The sequence below is a fragment of the Musa acuminata genome, chromosome BXJ2-3 (assembly GCF_036884655.1).
Source record: "Musa acuminata AAA Group cultivar baxijiao chromosome BXJ2-3, Cavendish_Baxijiao_AAA, whole genome shotgun sequence".
Taxonomy (NCBI): Eukaryota; Viridiplantae; Streptophyta; class Magnoliopsida; order Zingiberales; family Musaceae; genus Musa; species Musa acuminata.
Window position 1 is genome coordinate 44,538,595 of NC_088340.1, and position 18,202 is coordinate 44,556,796.

Below are 18,202 nucleotides of genomic sequence, written 5' to 3' on the forward strand. Positions count from 1 at the left end.
AGGTAGACACTCAAAGGTGAGGGGCATTATAGGGATTATAAGAAACAAGAGGTACCAAATAAAAAAAAATAAAAACTATGTGTACCTTTCAAGAAAATCATAGAAAGATAAGTAAAAGTATTTTTGTCACCACTCGATCAATACGTTAGGTGGGACTCAACATTACGAAGATAGCAATGTGGTGTTGAGGAGAATGTCGACTTGCCCTATAAGATCAACCACATAATGTTAATGGGAAAGCTAACCCGATGGATTGATACTCCGTAGCCCCTTGGATTTGACATATGATCAGACGATCGATGACTAAAGGATATATGTAATAGTTCTCGATATTCATCACCATCCCACTGAAATGCACCTTTGTTTTGTTCTCAATGATAGTTTTTACTCTAACTAGCTCATGTAATATATATCATTTACCTTGGGTGCTTAGACCCCCAATCCTCTAAAGCCTCATTAATTTAAGTATTAGAGGAGTGTTGTTGTCTCGATACCTTGATCCGAAACATATTTTAAAGTGAACATCACCTACATGTCAGACAATTAGAATATATATGGGATAGATTAAAGGTTTGATTTTCCTAAAGAAATCTAACTAAGAATGAACAAAAAAAAAAAGTATACTGGGAAGGGACCAAAATGACACACCAACTGCAGCTGTCACCAGCCCCATTGGTTTTTAATGGTAAAGCAGAAGATGGCACTTTCTTTCATTCATGATAACAAATAATAGTGGCCATTAGGCCTTCAATTCTCCATGCCAATGCCAGTCTCATCTTCTGTTTTTTTTAAGTAAAAAGGGATTAGGTGAGTGTCCAATGGTTGGTTTGTGGTGGGCACTCACTTTGACAGTCGTTGTTGGTTGTCGATGAGGTGTCGAAAGAAAGAAAGAAAAAGAGCCATGGGAAGAGCTCTTCTAATTGGATTGCAGACCAAACTAAAAGGTGGTTGGTTGTACACCAGCAGAATCATTTTGGTGATCGAGATGGTTTTACTACTAATTTACTTACATACAGGTTAGTCACTGTAATGATTGCTTCATTGTGTAGCAAAAGTCCACACTTTCAGTTCATGACAAGAGGGGAACACTGACTGACTGACCGCATTGTCATGCCCTCCGACATCCCACGCATCGGAAACTAGTACGGCACCGTCTTTATTACCGCCGAAGATGCCTTTCTCCTCAGCCCCCCTTTCCTTTCCTTTCCTTTCCTTTCGGGCTGGCAGAGCAACAAAGATGGGATGCCATGGCATCGTCCTCCTCCAATCTTCAAGCTCGAAATGCTGGAGGGCCTCCACCTCATCACCCTTTCGGCGATCAGGTCGGTCACCACCACATGCGGTGCTGGTAAAGAGGCACCACCGATCGCCATGTCCTGTCGCCAGCTTTTGTCCTCGGTCTCAGGCACAACGATGGAGGCGGCTTCTCATCATAACTTTCAACCCAATGGTGCTGCCATCATCGGATGCAAATTTTACCATCTCATAGATCGGATCGGTTGGACGTGCAAATGATTTGATGGTATTAACATAGGGTTTTACTAATTTGTGTCGTCATTAAAGAGGAGAAAGTGAATCGGCAAGTCTCTTCTCCTCTGTCTCACAACCTTCCCGACCACACCAGCCATATCATTCATCAGCGATACAGCCAACTCACATTTCAAGAACAGAGACAAGGAGGACGCTTAGAATTTCCAGCCATCAAACCCAAATCACAGACCAGCAATCCATCAAAAGCACAATAAAAAGCTCACCAACAAATCAAGAACATCAATGACAAACAAAATAAAAATAAAAACAAGCAGAACAATCAATAATAATAATGCATCGATCTCAGCAACCACCAAAGTGTCATCATATCTACAGGCTCACACCAGACTCCCATCATAATTTATATATCACCACCATCGCCATCAATATTACTGAAACAAAAACCCTAACGACGACCCGTGAACCGAGACCACGCAGCAGATCCCTCAATGGCGGAGGGATCCCAGGAGGAGGGCGACGGAGGATGCGAGCAGGGCGATGGCTAGCGACGGGGAGAGGCCGCCGGCGGCGGAGGTGGGGCTCGGGGCCGGAGCATCGGCGGCGACGGCTCCTCCGGCCAGGAAGGCGGCGGCAACCACGGCAGCGAGGAAAACTGCGAGGGATTTGCCTTCTAAGCCCGCCATTGCCAGATGAAGCTCTATTTCTTGAGATAGGGTTTCGGGCGGGGCGGGGGGCGAGACAGACGAGCGTAAGCTAGTCCGAGAAACAGGGTCGGCGGTGATGGATGGGTGGGGGGACTATTTATAGCCAAGAGGAGTCAGGTAGCGGAGCGGGTGGCTGCCCGATCCGATCCGATCCGACAGCTGGCGACAGCTGTACTTTATATCGGTGGCTAATATGGTTCTTTTATTTAATGAATACCCACCCAAACTGGTGCACATCAACATTATTTTCCGCATAATTGGAAGCCGATAATGCGACAGCGAGTATCGCATCGCATCTCATCGCATCATGTGAACAGCTGGGGGTGAGGGGGTGGACGGACGGACGACAGGCAGGTGGAAGTCAAGTTGTGTTGTAAGATCATTCGTTTCTACGTGCTGAGAGATTGTTGGGTCGGTCGGTCATGCAGGAAAAAGGGTCGAAACGCTACGAACACAATTTGTTGAAGATGAATTGGGTGGAACGAGACATGTATGTGATTTGTTTTGTGTGTGTAAATGGTTTTCATGCAAGGAAAAGGCGGCGGCTGCCATCTCCTGCAACGAGGACTGTTCCCCCCTGAATCATTCACCATGGATGATGGCCCAATAATTTCTTAGGCTCACAACGTACGTACGTACGTACGTACGTACGTACACTGTAAATTTCACATAAGTCAGCCCAATAAATTTCTAAGTGAGGATAGATGGTGGATGCAGCGGCATCAGAGGCAAGCAAACTGACTGACACAGGAGGCCTGAACTTGATTAAAACAATATACCGTTCATTTATACTTTTTTATTAGGTTGTAGCACAGAAAAATTAATAGAAGATAAGATTTTTTCAACTATACGAGGAAATCTCTCTATTCTGTTAATTAAAGCTTCGAAGAAGAAGAACCCATCCGAACTATAAAAGGGTTATCCTGACAAATTTATTTTTCATCTTTTTTTTTTTCTCTCCGAACAAAGAAAATCTGACAAAAAAATTACCTTCGTCGTCCTCAGAAACTCGATGCCGCAACTTGCACCGGAAGAAGCCATGATTTGCAACAGTATCAGAAAGAAAGAAAGAAAGAAAGACATGGGTGGATGGAGAATGCCTGTGATACATGTGTAAAGCACCGATCGGTCACCGTCACCTCGCACGATTCCTCCCTTTGCACCATGTGATGCAAGATTCCAGCCACGACAGCATCTATGCTCTTCGGGCTACAGAACACGAGAGGAGGTTCAAGTGTCATCGAGTAAAGTACGATGCGACGGTGGCTTTGGAAGAAGGCTGCTTTCTCTTTCCTGGACCCTCTGCTGATGGTCATCATGCGCTTGGCAACCACTGCGTGTTTTCCTCTGCACCGTCGACGATGGCCTCACTATGGGCTTCTGGCACATTGTTGTAGTCACTGTGCTTGTGTCCTTGTCCCTGCCGATGCTGACAGCAAGACTCTGCTACACACGGTGGTATTCAATCCTTGGGCCAAAATCTTACGAGCTGACTGCTCCCGTGACCCACCAGCAAATCCTTGCCCAACGATCCCTACTCGAATCACTGAAATCAATAGCATTCGAAGCATTTTTCTTTTTCTTTTTTTTTTGGCAATAAAAAGCTATTCAATTAATCAGCTGGGACAATAATTAGTCCCCAAAAATACATCGATCACCAAAAAAAACACTTGCCTAAATGGCATGAGAAAGGGAGGGCTACAAAATTGACTGACATCCACAGAATCAGCCAGCATTATTGATATGTCTTTACAGACATTGCGTAAATACCAAGGAGGACATGTTGTTCTATTACATACAAATCATCACGGCTTCCAGGCAATCTGATTTGAAGCATATGTCACCTGCTCCTCAACCTCCTGCAGAGATAACACATTGACAGAGGAAGACTAGTAGCCAAGCTGGGAATAAAAAAAAGTTTAAAAACATGAGCCGTGCAGCTCAAGCTGGCCGACCACGACCTGACCATCCAGCAATCTAATTCAATACCCATAGCATCTCTTCAATCCGGATAGTTTCATTAACCAAAAAAAGAAATAACAAAGTCGAATAGAGAAAGAATTGCAGATCCTATATCTGCATTTTCTAGTGTTATAACACAAGACTGCTGTGAGCATGTTTCTCTTTGCACAAGGGTTAGATCCATAAAAAATTTCACTAGTTGCTCCTACTTTCTTTTTACTCTTCACCTCACCTTTTAACAGGATGAAACATCCGTACCCTAGACTTCGAACAACTCATGTGTATCACCACCTTCTTATATGACTTTGATCTCTTGGTTATTCTTTCGTTGTTCGCTCAACCTCCTTATCTGCTATTCCGAGTCACTTTCCATGTTTCCCATCGCCTTTAAACCCCGTGGCTTCTGTGAAACAAGAAAAGATAAGAACAGGTTTGAAGATGCTGCATTTATCTATTAAATAAATCATTGCTCATTTATCAAACTCTAAATTCTCTATGTGCTAGCATTATGTTAAGAGAAATTACAAACCTTCTTTGAGATCTTCTTTTCTCGGACTTCATACCGGTCTAGGGTCAGATCACAAAGCCATGCCCCCGGGCTCACCAGCTTTTTCAGAAAATGTGCAAAAGAATTTAATGTCAAGAACTAAAAATATGAGAAAAGACAATCAAAGAACAAAATATGTAGCCTTCAAGTTATACTACCAAAGTGTTGAGACTATCAGTGTAATACCCACCACGTAGAATCTTAATCATAATAGTAAGAGGTGCTTCGACTGTCACTATGGTATTTTATATTGAGGAGTAATTGTTTGTGTTTCTAAGTTTATACAAATAAGCAAATCTGTGAAGATAAAGGAATGCATCATGGGCTCTACATGTTGCATCCAGAGGAAAAAGCTCAAGTATGACGGGATGATGCATCTGAACAACATCAATGCATACAAGTTGTTCATCCTTGCCTTTACCGATTTGGAACAGACATATACAGTACATAAAGAAATTAAGAAAAAAAAGAGAATGGATTTCAGTTGGCGAAGGACTTGTGGCCTATATAATAGATCTGGAAAGAAGTGCTAAATTAATGGATCTCTAGCTAGTGGCAAAAGATTGTCAAGGGTTGCACTCGAGTGAGAGAATTGCTTTCAAGTATGGGCCATGGGTCGTCAGAGCCTCCTACATTCGAACACAGACTGGAAAACAGAACACATCTAAAAGACACTGAATTCAGTTGACTCAGAGACATCACACGAAAGACCGGTTACACCACAGCCCAGTTGTGCACCTGCTTGCCAAATGAATCATACTTTCTTTTAACTAATTAAATGTGTTAAATAATCATTATTAAACTGGAACAGACAAGCACATACTAACAATTACCAAAGGTACGCAGTTTTACGCAATGTCCCTTCATGGCAACATGGTATGCAACCTGTTAGAGCCACATTGCTGATGAGATACCAGAGGGTCACAAGAACTTATCCAAATCTGTCTGTCCAAAACTTCACCATTGTCCATTGTTATTCAAAAAAAGGAACCACCTTGCTACACTCTCATGAATTCTGATAATATGAAACTAAAATGAGAAATATTCTCTGGCATATATGCACACTACCATAAAAAGAGAACAATGCTTCCCATTATCCATTTTTCGTCTGTACTCAGATTCCTTTCTGTTTCCAAGAGATTGAAGCAATTCTTGTCTGTAAATCAAATTATACAAAAGCGTGGCATATATTCAAAGCTTGTAACATGATTCTCAAACTTTTTATAGTTCCAACCTCAACCAATGCAAGCAATGGGAGGAATTGAAATTTCTCGTTTTTTAAAAAAATAGAGCCTTTTAGGTTTGGATGAATCCAAAGATCTGCCGGAAAAAACCTTTAAAAGAAAAGACTGGCATTTACTGTTGCCAGCGAAGCTAATGGCCTTACAGTAGAACTTTAGGTATTCCACCTACAATAAATGAATGTTTAGGACCTTTAGGTATTCCTTTCTTGAAAGAGTGGAACTTTTTTATGGGCAACATAAAAAAGTTAATAAAGTTTTGTTTAGCTCCTAATCTGCATTGCAATACAAGACTACAACCAAAAGACAAAAAGGGATATGAGAAAAGAGTGAATTCATAAATGTTGTTACACATTCTACAAGCATAGGCCAACTACTTGTATTATGTTATTTCAGTTAGCTCCTAATCTGCAATACCAGTCATTGCTTATCCTTGGATTTACCCATTTTGGGGACTGTGCACATATTGTATACAAAGACATCCAAGAAAAATGAAGAGAACTAACTTTACCTAGCTGAGGACTTTGTGAGACTATAATAAATCTAGATCAAAGAGCTAAGTTGATGGGCCTTCATTTCACCACAAAAGATTGGCGGTGATTTTAGCCAAATGAGAGAAGCTCATGCCTTTAGCATATGGACCATGGGTCACTAGAGCTTACAACATTCTAATATAGCCAAGGAAACAAAACACATCTATAATACACTTCATGTATTTGATTTAGATAAGCTGCAAGGAAGATTGGTGCCATCACGGACCAATCATGCACGAAAACTTGCCGATTAAATCATACTGTTCTTACCAATTAGATGTGCTAAACAAAAATGATTAAACTGTCATGGAGCACAGACTAGCAATTTTTAAACAAGGTACAGTTGAACCAACTTTTTTTTGTTCAAAAATTTGCCAATATTATTTGAAAACACACACACACACCCTGCTACAGTTGCATGATTTCAAAATTTTTCCATTTGTCATTTTAAACTATGATGAGGAGAAGTAGCTTTTCTGCAAATGCACACTATCATAAAAAGATAACAATGGTTCCTATTTTCCTCTTCCCCTTGTATTCTGATTCCTTTCTCTTGGAAAGAGAAAGGATCAATCCTCACCACTTTCATGCATAAAGTCATCTTGGCTTCACAGCCAATCCACATATATTCACCAGCTTCGAACAACATCCTCGCACTTTTAAAAGTTCCAACCCTTGAACAACGAAAGCAATGGGAGCGATTGAAGCACTTTTTTTTTTTTGTTATATAGTGATAGGGTAATATGGAGAAATCCACATCTCTTTGATAAAAGAAAACCTTAAAAAGAAAAGAATGGCATATGACAAAAGAGTGCATTTGAAAATGGATTTACATACTCTTCAAGCATTGGCCTAAATACCGTATTATATTATGCACTGTATTACTTGTTGGTATCTTTGTTTTCTATTTCAAATCCTTAATCACTGCTCTGCTCATCCACTAAACTTTAAATTCTCTATGGAGAACATAATTTCTCCCAATAATGCACATCAGCTATCATATAGATGTATATTAGTCCAGAAGCTCGCCCAGAAAGGCGATGAACGACTATGAACATCACTAGAAGCTCTCTCCCGTAATGTCAAAATGGGAAAAAAGAATCCCGGATAAATTAACAAGTCAATTTTCTAATGCTCTCGTCCCCACCCACTCTCTTGGGCCTTTCACGAAGTCAAAACCTTGGCACGTTTACCAAACCACCTAAATTTTCCGCCCAACGCTCACTGTTTAGTCTAAAGACAGATAACTACCGCTCCCATGTCGTACCAATGATAACGAAAAATTCTTTTCTTGCGCTTGGCACCAACTACCCGTGTGCGTATGAGACAAGAAGTGGGCTCCATGTCATACCACAAATGACATTGCAGGTAGGAGAATGGTTAAGCCATAATCTTTTAGAAAAGCTGAAAAAGTTTCCATGTTTCCTTTCCCAACAGAATCCTCTTTATAAGAAAACTCTGCGTATTGTATTACCCTATACGTATTATATAAGAGTAATTGATTTGCTCGACACCAAAAAGTTAGTAACGATGGGGAGAAGAAGAGTGGCGAGCTTACGTTGATGGTCCGCTGAAGGAGCTTGGCCCGCTTCTTGGGGCGCTGGGGAAGTTTGGAACCCTTGAAGACCAAAAAGTCCTCTTCCTTCTCCTTGTTCGTCAGCGACAGAGCCAGCTTAGGCCACGCTGCCGCCTTCTGAGCCCCATCCATCGACGCCGATCCCCCAGCTTCCACGCCCCTCTCCCTCTCCCTCTCCGGCGATGTCACTCCACGTTTGCCTCTGATAGCAGCTGCCTCTGTCGCCTCCAAATTATTCCTAATTAGAAAAAGGAGAGAACAGAAACATGTGTTAACGAAGCAATAAAGTGATCGACCAACCTGACGGACAGTTATTGCATACGAAAGCCTATTGTCCCTGCCTGACTGCTGTCGGCTTATTCTGGGAGAAGGTTGAGGAATTGCCGATGTGGGGGGAAATGCCGGTGGTCCCGTGAGAGAGAGAGAGAGACAGGGAGGAAGGAGTGTTTAAACGTGACATGAGATGCAGGTGGAACGATGGTGCATGCACGTACAGCGTGAACCAATCAGACGGCACCGGCTGGCTCACTCACGCAGGCCCATCAGTGACAAGTGGCCGGGCAGGTGGTACTGCCAGTAGCGTGGCTTGCGTGGTTGGCACGGCAGGGATTCTTGTGCCGACGCATGGAAATTAAATAAAAATATGATTGTCACTTGATTTTTTTTTTTTTTTTTTTTATATTTTAACATGGAAATTTTCTTAAATGTTTTTGTCTTTTATTACTTCCCGTATCATATGAATCTACAAGGAAATTAGGATACTGATTGGGAAGCTTGGACCGGCAAGAACAGCAAAAGACCCGGTCGTCGCTTGTCCCGTCCCGAGAAACAGATCTGGGACACGGAAGAAAAGTATGATTAGCCGTGGGTTCTCTCACGTGCCAGCGGCACGTGAGTCGCCGTCCGCACTCGCGGTTGGGTTGCAACAAGCAATAGATGACGACAAGACAAGACGTGCCACCGAAGGGCACGGTAGTGTTTCCCATCCGAAACACAGCGGGGAATGACCCACCACGGAGATAAGAGGCCACTGTAATATCAAATAGATATCTCTGAAGATTTCAAATGCTAAACGAGACGGGAGGGAGAAGGGTACCTGAGCGCCTGTTTGTAGGGGGCCGAGGTGGCTCTTCGAAGAGCACGGTCGGCGCGAGCGGCGGCTGCAGTGGTAGCGGTAGGCTGGTTGCCGGTGGCGGCATCGTTGTCCTTGTGCTGGAACTTGATGCACCGTAGCCGCTTACGGCTCCCCCACTGCAACAGCAACTCCGGCGGCGTCGGTAGACTCTCGTTGTGGTTGCTGCTATTAGGTAATGCTTCAACTGCTCCTCCGCCTCTTCCCGTGCCTCGCACGCGGTGGTGATTCCCAGTTGGCTTGCTTTCCATCTCCTGCACGTGCCAACCATGTACCCATGAGCATCATTCTCCCGTTTCCTTCGCATTTGGATTTAGAGGGAAGGCGAAGGAAGACGATGACTGCTCATTTAGATGATTAACATGTAGAAATAAAGAATGAACGATTGCAAAGGGAGGAGGAGAAGAAAGATGAGATACGAGGAAAATCCAATAAAAAAACATGACCTTTAAGTACATTCTTACATGTCCTCTTATTCGATCGAGTAATACATCCGAACATTCATGTTTGATCCTTCCCCATCAATATTAGAAACGTGATTAATTGAACCTATGACAGCGAACAAAGAGAGAGAGAGAGAGAGAGAGAGAGGAAACACGACCTGTAATAACAGAGTACATCAAATGAACTAATTCGAAGAAAAAGAATTGCCAATGAACTGGGATGCATAATAATAGTCAAGGATCACTGCCACCATTGACATTTCTTGATCTTCTTCTGTTTCGATTCTACAGTAAAAAACTGACTTAGAAAACAGAGGAGAAAATTAGAGAAATGATACAAAAGAAACAAATAAGATATCTTAGTGGGTTCAGCGGCAAGAGAAGAAGTTTAGACACTTCAGCAGCAAATTGGTCCGAGTTGTTTTACCATAATCAGTTAACAAAGAGAGAACAAAGGATAGCTTTCGTTCAAGGAATAGAGACGGAAGATGAAGAGAAACCGCTTCCTCTTTTGTCCCAAAATAATCACAGAAATGAAAGAACAACCAAAATTTGTTGAAAAGGACATGGCTACATGTCAAAAGATAGATTTCAATCGTCTATAAGTATTCAGGTTTGTGCACGGAAAAAAAAAGATCATACCTTTGATTCAAGCTGATGAACATTGATCCACTCTGATCCAATTGTAATTAAGACTCCAAACAGGTCTAAAGGAAAATCAGTTCGAAAAGGGAAATAGGAAGGAGATCACAGCATTAATGATCTTGAAAGGGTCGTCCCTTGGATCCTACTTGCAAGAAAACCCGAAAAACATGTCGAGTTTCAGAATCCAATCCTCTGAATAAATATCAGATTTCGCCGGTTCACAATGGGATTTCACTAAATTTGATTGAATAAGACGACAGATCGTTGGGAGCATACGATTGAACAAAGGAATGCCGACTGAGGTTTGGAGAACACGCATCTGTTTAAGTTATGGAAAGATCACATACTTTGCTGGTTGATAACAGAACGGCGTACTAGTACTCAGAGAGCCTTGAATCAAATCGGAGGACTCGCCTTCATCAGAACATCAGCATCGTACGACCCTCAAGATCAAGTCCTGCAATCTCCTCCTCAGTTGGTCCCGGGAACTCTGGAAATCAAGAACAGATTAGGAATCAGGAGAACTCATCCAGCAATTTCTAATAAAACCAAGCAGTGACGAAATGCATACCTTCAAAGGCTACAAATATTTTCAAATCCGTCGATCAATCCTAATCCCAATGGAATTTAACAGCAGAAATTTACTCAAAACAATCGAAGAAGGAAAATCGGAGGAAGAACCGCAGTATCCAGAATTCTTTTCCTCTGGAATCGTCTTCTTTTACTCTTCAAGAAGAACAAGAGGGAGAAGTGAGCGATCGAAACTGCGAGCTTTGATCGACGAAATGCTGCCTTTCTCTTTCTCCCTCTCTCTCTCTCTCTCTCTCCCCTGATCAGGCGTCTTATACGCCCGCTTGTGCTTTGTGGCTTCTCCCGTTCAATAAAACGGGATCACCGGGTTCGGCTTCGAGTCTCTCTCTCTCTCTTCCTTTGATCCTGCGATGAACGATCATCGAAGCTCTTCTGGTTATGTGATGATTCCCGTTACGCTGCTCCGTTTTGTTCTTCCCCATGCCGTGCGAGCAGTGTTAATGCGGTCTAAGTTGACGGCGTCATGTTAACATCCTGCCACTTATTTTCCCGTCTGGGTAATGAGTAGGGCCCCACCGTCAGATGCTTCGTTCTCTACCCTTTGTTCGCTATTGGACGGATCGGATTGGCACACAGGAAACAGCCCTGGATTTTGTTCGGTGGGACCCTTGCATTCTGGAAACTTCAACCTCCTCTTTTCTTCCCATACCAATAAAAATAATTAATAAATCGTCGCCATTGTCTATTCGTTCCGTTTCCGGCTCGCTCTCAGCTCCATTTGGTTTGCTGCCTTTTCTGGGTGAAATCGTAAGAAACGATTCTTAATTTTGGAACCAAGGATTCCTTTTTTTTTTGCTACGCTTATCATTGATCTCATTTTCCTTGATATTTTTGTCCACGCGTTTGTTCCATTCCTAAATGGCTTGCGATCGGTCGATCTAAGATTAGGGTTTCACTTCCCGTTCTTCATTTTGTATCTTGCTAAAATCTACCTCGTTTTTGTGAATTTTTGTCTGTGCAGATTTAACGAGGGCACTGCCCCGAGAATCTTTTGTACGATCTACCATTATTTTTTTTATTTATTTTAATACAAGTTGTAGATTTAAAAGATAATTGACCTCCAAAGTCACCTTCTAAGTTTAGGGTTTTGGAATGAGAAATGGATTTGCTGTAATTTGTGGACTCAACTTCTACGCTGGACTTAATTAGATCAATAAATTAGTCCTTATTTTGGCAACCGAACCCTGCTTCGAGTGGAAATGTGAATGAAAGAATTAGGAAAGAACAAGTAATATCAACAATGGGCGAAGTAGTTCAAAAGTTACGAGCGCCACTACTGTGAGATCTCGGCATCTCTGTCGCGCGAGTGTACATCGACTGCTTCTCTGTGTGGAGGTAAGATGCAGTGGCATGCCTTGTAATTGAGATTTATTTTTATGGTAATCTATTTATTTGTGTGCTCTACAGAGCAGAAGAAGTAGAAAGTTTGTGAGATTAAAGTTTAAACCTGGACTCGATGATGCAGAACTTTTCGTAATATTTGGACCTGGCCCTTTTTCTGGGTTCCTCAGTCGGAGATTACCGGTGGTCTTACTTGATATTATCATGATTAGGAGCTAGGCTGTTGCCCCCTCTCATAATTTGCATATGCTTTGGATAAACTTGATCATAAATTGGTTGTTGGGTGATTGGTGCTACTTTACAAAAGTGGCATTGGATAGCTTGTCACTCTATCTCCAACATTATATGCCTGAAAACTTGTGGAGTGCGACGATAAGTTTGATCTCCATATCTGTTCCTATATCCATCTTACCTTTGTTTTTCAAAGATCATATATTGTTTAGACATTGTTTCTGTTTTTTACTTCAGTCGGTCCTTAGGATCCCTGGTGTGTTTCCGTGGTTGATCAGTTTACAGGATATTTGAATAAGAGTATATATTTTTTGATTGCTAACAGACTTTCAGTGAAAAAGAAACTCACCTTGTTTACGGTGCATGAATCTTATTACTATCTACAGGAAGGCAAGTGTTTTTGCTATTTATCTTTTCACCATGTGAATCAGGATGACAATTTTAATTTCTTGTACTTAAGTCCCTGGAATACAATTCTTCTTTCTTGTACTGGATGGATCTAAAATTATAACACAAAGTGGAACTGATATATGAAGCAATACAGGAAGGGGAATCATGGAAAATTCTTTAGGAGGTCCTAAAATGGTAGATGAGAACCACTATCATAAAATGGATTGTTGAATGTAACTAGTGACTTGAACTGAGAATATCTAAGAAAACTTCTGATGCAGAAGTAAAATGTTCCACAAAAAGTAGAACCCAAGACAGGAACTCACAACAGTATCATGCCTTATTAGGAAATCAAGTCATACTTTGTTTGAATAAAACGTCAGCAATATGGACCTTCAAAATTTTGAGTGTTTTTGTTGTTGCTTATGAGATATTTAAGGTAGTTATTTATTCATTGATTTTTCAGTAACTAGTGCTTTTTAATATAGTATGTGTGTTTCATTGGATTATGCCATGTCATAGATCTCTGCTGATGAAAGATGAAAGCTGCTGATGTCAACAGAGAGATTAAACCCATCTACTAAAAGTAGATTGGTTAAAGGAGAGCAGAACAATATTGGGTGCAGAAACACTTGGTGTCTCAACTCGGCAAGACTTGCACCAACAGCATCAATCTCTCTTGTATGCTTATAATGCAGTATGTTCTCGTGCCAACCATCTTATATTTTCTGTATAATGTTTCATTTGTACTCACAGCACTTGATCTCTCATCTTTTATCACTCATTTTCTTAGTAGTCCTATCTTATGGATGTTAACCTTTGGGATCATGCCAATTGTGCCATCTAATAGAGGAAATATGTAATAAGGTAAGAGATTTTGACTCTCTGTTTTATTTCCTTATGGACTCATAAAGTTATGAGTTCCACACTCGCTTTGCCAATAATCAATTAGTTAACAAAAAGTTAGGTAGCAATGTCATGATCTTTTGGCAAGAGTTTAATAGGATAGTGTTGGAAAGGCAATCTAACCACATCAAATGGGTTGATTGGCCTTGGGAAGAGCATTTGACCAAATCAAAGGAGCTGTGTCTGAACAAGTGTTTGAAACTGTGTTTATAAATTATCCTTTAAAGTTACAAATGGGTGCAAGAGTTGCAGTATTATGAATAGGCTGAAGCTTTGTTTGCCAGATTTCAAGTAAAAAAATTATTGGTTTCAAGCAATTCTCTTAGATCCTCTTGCAAATATTTTGTAGAGATTGTTTAAAAAAAGTTAGTGATCTATTGAAGACATCTGTATGGGAACCAACGACAACATAGCAACAGCTGATATCTGGGGGCCCATACTGGAACTTCTGTTACATACAAACAACTTCAATACTTATATTAGAGAATAATCACATAATTTGCAATTAGTTAATCACTCTGGTCCAGATTAATAAAATTGTAAGTTTCATCAACTCCTCTTCCACCTCACTTTGGTTATCTGGGATCTTCTCCCTCGGGAATACTATTTTTTTGTGGCTGTATTTTATAATCACAATTTTAGTTTAGGCTACCTTCTGGATGGTGATCCCAAGAAGCAAAATTCGGTACACAGAGGAAGTTTTGACTCGATCAAGCGGGGATCATGTTATCTTTATGGTCCAGATGAAGTAAGAGGGGGATTGGACTGACGCAATCAGCTTAGAGTTCGCAGAACTGCTATTGGCAGACTTGATCGAGAGTGATGTTGTTCACTTGGGTAATCAAAGAGTACATGTCGCTGTGGAAGCGATGAAAGCTTTTCTTACCAACTGTTTGGCACAATATGGAATTGGTTTGTCCATCCTACTTTCTCAACGGTGAAGTTCTCTTTCAGATAAGCCAAAGATCTTATGGCTCACATTGTTTATGACCACAATTGATTTTTCTTACCTTCTTTACTAATACATTTAACCAGAGTACTTTTTCATAACTCGTCAACAAACTAGATTCCTGCACCAAACACAAAAAGTAAAAAAGAAAAATAGGAAACATTTCAAGGGATTGTTTCATCTGCTGAATTCACATATGTTTGGTTTGATTGATTGTATCTATTGAAACTGAATACAAGATGCATCTCAGATATGATATAATTTTTCTATTAAGATTACTGCTTTTAGTATGCATTCCATCAAATGTAGCCTGATGCTGCATGATTGCACTATCTTAGGCAGTAGGTTAAAAGACAGAATCTGCAAAGTGTTTGCTCTAGCCACAAGAAAAGTGGTGGCTTTCAAGTTTTGATTTGATTTGATTTCTGCTCGTCTGTTTTTCCCCTAAATGGAGTATCGAACTGATATTTTTGAACTTGATTTGAATTGCAGCTACATGGAGTGGATGATAACATTGGTAAGAGTAGGAAATTCCCCACGGGCATGTCGAAAAGAATGGATAGGAGCAAGTGGGCAATCGATAGCATCGACATTGTGCTGGTTTTGGACAATTCTGTTGATCCTGTAGGTTGAGCTCACCCATTAAGAATTACTGCAAATTTTGTTAATTTAGTCTTCCAATTCATTACATACTCGAGTGCTCTATGAGGATGGTTATCAACTTTTTCATGGAAAACGCTGCTTCGGTTTTTGAGTGTAGATATACAAAGTGTATATAGTGGTATTCTTAAACTTTGCACACAAACATAATAAACCCTTTCAATGATTAATTGAATCCAGGATAAGAATTATTAGTATGCCAAAAATGTCTATGTTGGTGGCCCCCCTCCAAGTATGGTTATGTTGCTCCTTGTGGGCCAGACGAAAGAGGGGAGGATCACCCTTCTGGGATTCTTTCGATATATATGACCTGTTTACGAGGTCTTTGTCATCCAACTTCGCGTGTCAATGCGAGAGGTAAAAAGGGGCCACATATTGCACAGGAGAAGGCCACTAGTCATTTTCTGTGGCATCGAGGTAAGAAAGCTTCTAAAGAGCCGTCAGCAGCCAACGCTAGCAACTAAAGGTGTCAGACTGTGAGTCTGTATTATTATTATTATTAATATTAATATTAATATTAATATTAATATTAATATTATTATTATTATTATTATTATTATTGTTATTATTTACAAAAGATAAATAGCGAAGATGAAATTTAAATTCAATATCGTAAAATTAATGGCTCATCTTTGACCTCCCCACGCCTATAAATCGATTTCTTACCCTCCATTCGTAAACCCTAATTCCTGGAATTCCTGGAATCCCACCTGCGCCACCTCGTAACCCTCGAAGAAGCCCAGACCCGTTCCGTGTCGTCGAGACGCGACTCCCCTCGCCGAGATCTAAATCTTGATCCTTGATCATCCCCTCGATCCCGTCCAGTCTCCGTTTCAATCGAACTCCGCTAAGGTTTCGCCATGGTGCTTGGCGACGACTCCTCATCCGCGCCGCCCGGCGACGCCCAGACCCCTTCACCAGACTCAAAGCTCCCCTCGGACTCCAACCCGGCTGCGGGGAACGGCGACAGCGAAGTAGAGACGCTAGCTCGCCAGGTCCAGGAAAGCCTCGCACTTGGCACGCACCACCGTTTCTGGGAGACCCAGCCAGTCGGTCAATTCAATGATCTCGGCGACACCAGCCTCCCCGAGGGCCCGATCGAGCCACCATCCCCCCTGTCGGACGTCAAGTCGGAGCCTTACAACCTCCCCGCCCCTTACGAGTGGACCACCTGCGACATGGACGACGAGCAGACCTGCACCGAGGTCTACAATCTCCTCTCCCTCAACTACGTCGAAGACGACGAGAATCTATTCCGCTTCAACTACTCCAAGGAGTTCCTCCGGTGGGCCCTCCACCCGCCGGGCTACTTCAAGGCCTGGCATATAGGGGTGCGGGTGAAGGCGACCAAAAAGCTCGTAGCTTTCATCACCGGGGTGCCCGCCAGGATCAGAGTCCGCGAGGATGTGGTTCGCATGGCAGAGGTGAACTTCTTGTGCGTCCACAAGAAGCTGAGATCGAAGCGACTCGCGCCGGTGATGATAAAGGAGGTCACGAGGAGGGTCCATCTGGAAAACATCTGGCAGGCGGTGTACACAGCCGGAGTTGTCCTCCCGACTCCTATCACAACCTGCCGTTACTGGCACAGGTCTCTGAATCCGAAGAAGCTCATAGATGTCGGGTTCTCACGGCTTGGAGCTCGGATGACTGTGAGCCGGACGATTAGGCTATACAAGCTGCCAGAATCGACGGTGACCCCGGGTTTCAGGAAGATGGAACTTCGTGATGTTCCCGCTGTAACCAGGCTTCTAAGGCAGTTCTTGAGTCAGTTTGTGGTAGCACCGGACTTTGATGAGAATGATGTGGAGCATTGGCTTCTTCCATTGGAGAACGTGGTGGATAGTTACTTGATTGTGAGCCCTGAGACTCAGGAAGTCACAGACTTTTGCAGCTTCTATACTCTTCCAGCTTCTATTCTCAACAACCCGAATTACTCAGTCTTAAAGGCTGCATACTCTTTCTACAATGTGTCAACAAAAACTCCTTTGCTCCAGCTGATGAATGACGCTCTAATTGTGGCAAAACAGCAGGACTATGATGTCTTCAATGCTCTTGATGTCATGCACAACGAAGCCGTCCTTAAGGAACTGAAATTTGGACCTGGCGACGGTCATCTCCACTACTATCTGTACAACTACCGGATCAGAAATGGTCTGAGACCATCGGAATTAGGCCTTGTTCTTCTATAGGTTGCTCTTATGATCTCAGTTCTCTATTTGGTTGTCTGTTGCCTGTGCTTTTTCTGTTTTCTATTGATAACAATGTGTGTGTGTATGTGTTTTTTTTTCCTCATAGTAATCCTGGATCTCATTTATCTTGCATTGAGACCATTGAGGAATCCAATGTTAGGTTTCTTGAGGAAATTATTATTATTATTATTATTATTATTATTATTATTATTATTATTTTTTTGTCTTTTCTCGACTGCAATCATCGGAAATTCCTGGCTCGAACTTGCTAAGTTGTTATGCAACTCCAATGTTTTAGCTATTACTGCAGGTGTAATTTCGTGCTTGGCGCTGTCGTGCTTCTGAGTGATAATGGCTTGACTTCCATATCTGATAACAAGTTGCAAATAGGTGTTTAAGAATTAATTACAAATAGATGTTTTATTTGAAGGGGGATGCATTGCTAATTGGTGTGAGTTTTATTTTCCTTGTTGTGTTTGTTTTTTTGTTGCCATAACAGACTTCCCTATTGTGATAATACCCGATCAAGCTCTTAGGTACTTTATTCAAGCTTAGATAGGAAATTCAGGTGCATGTAAGCTTGGTGCAATCAATAAATAGAATTGGTGGATGTTAAGGATTACTTAAGCGTGGATAATTGTGGAGTATTGAGAAAATTGTTAATTTATGAA

General features: G+C 41.7%; 2 protein-coding genes and 1 long non-coding RNA gene across 8 annotated transcripts; 2 read left to right on the forward strand and 1 right to left on the reverse strand.

The window, feature by feature from the left end:
* Positions 1 to 4,192: 4,192 nt before the first annotated feature.
* On the reverse strand, positions 4,193 to 11,255 carry LOC103979672 (uncharacterized). Of its 5 annotated transcripts, XM_009395841.3 has the most exons (7): positions 10,846 to 11,255; positions 10,622 to 10,764; positions 9,788 to 9,914; positions 9,151 to 9,440; positions 8,037 to 8,292; positions 4,687 to 4,764; positions 4,193 to 4,560 (listed from the first exon to the last, which is right to left on the reverse strand). In XM_009395841.3, the coding sequence occupies exons 4-7, from the start codon at positions 9,435 to 9,437 to the stop codon at positions 4,510 to 4,512; spliced, it is 672 nt and encodes a 223-aa protein (XP_009394116.1). In that variant the 5' UTR covers positions 9,438 to 9,440; positions 9,788 to 9,914; positions 10,622 to 10,764; positions 10,846 to 11,255; the 3' UTR covers positions 4,193 to 4,509. The 5 variants fall into 5 exon arrangements, with proteins under 5 accessions (XP_009394116.1, XP_009394114.1, XP_064957720.1 ...); XM_009395839.3 differs by lacking the exon at positions 9,788 to 9,914 and having other exon boundaries at positions 10,846 to 11,253; XM_065101648.1 differs by lacking the exons at positions 10,622 to 10,764; positions 10,846 to 11,255 and adding an exon at positions 10,272 to 10,585.
* Positions 11,256 to 11,540: 285 nt separating this feature from the next.
* LOC135608581 (uncharacterized) lies at positions 11,541 to 15,451 on the forward strand. 2 transcript variants are annotated; one of them, XR_010485576.1, is made up of 4 exons: positions 11,541 to 11,612; positions 11,827 to 12,200; positions 13,350 to 13,524; positions 15,175 to 15,451. It is a non-coding gene; the product is annotated as an uncharacterized LOC135608581 (long non-coding RNA). The 2 variants fall into 2 exon arrangements; XR_010485575.1 differs by having other exon boundaries at positions 11,549 to 12,200.
* A 563-nt stretch (positions 15,452 to 16,014) lies between these two features.
* Positions 16,015 to 17,680, forward strand: LOC135608582 (glycylpeptide N-tetradecanoyltransferase 1-like). The gene has a single exon (XM_065101650.1). It carries the CDS (start codon positions 16,203 to 16,205, stop codon positions 17,529 to 17,531), a length of 1,329 nt encoding a protein of 442 aa, XP_064957722.1. The 5' UTR covers positions 16,015 to 16,202; the 3' UTR covers positions 17,532 to 17,680.
* Positions 17,681 to 18,202: the final 522 nt, after the last annotated feature.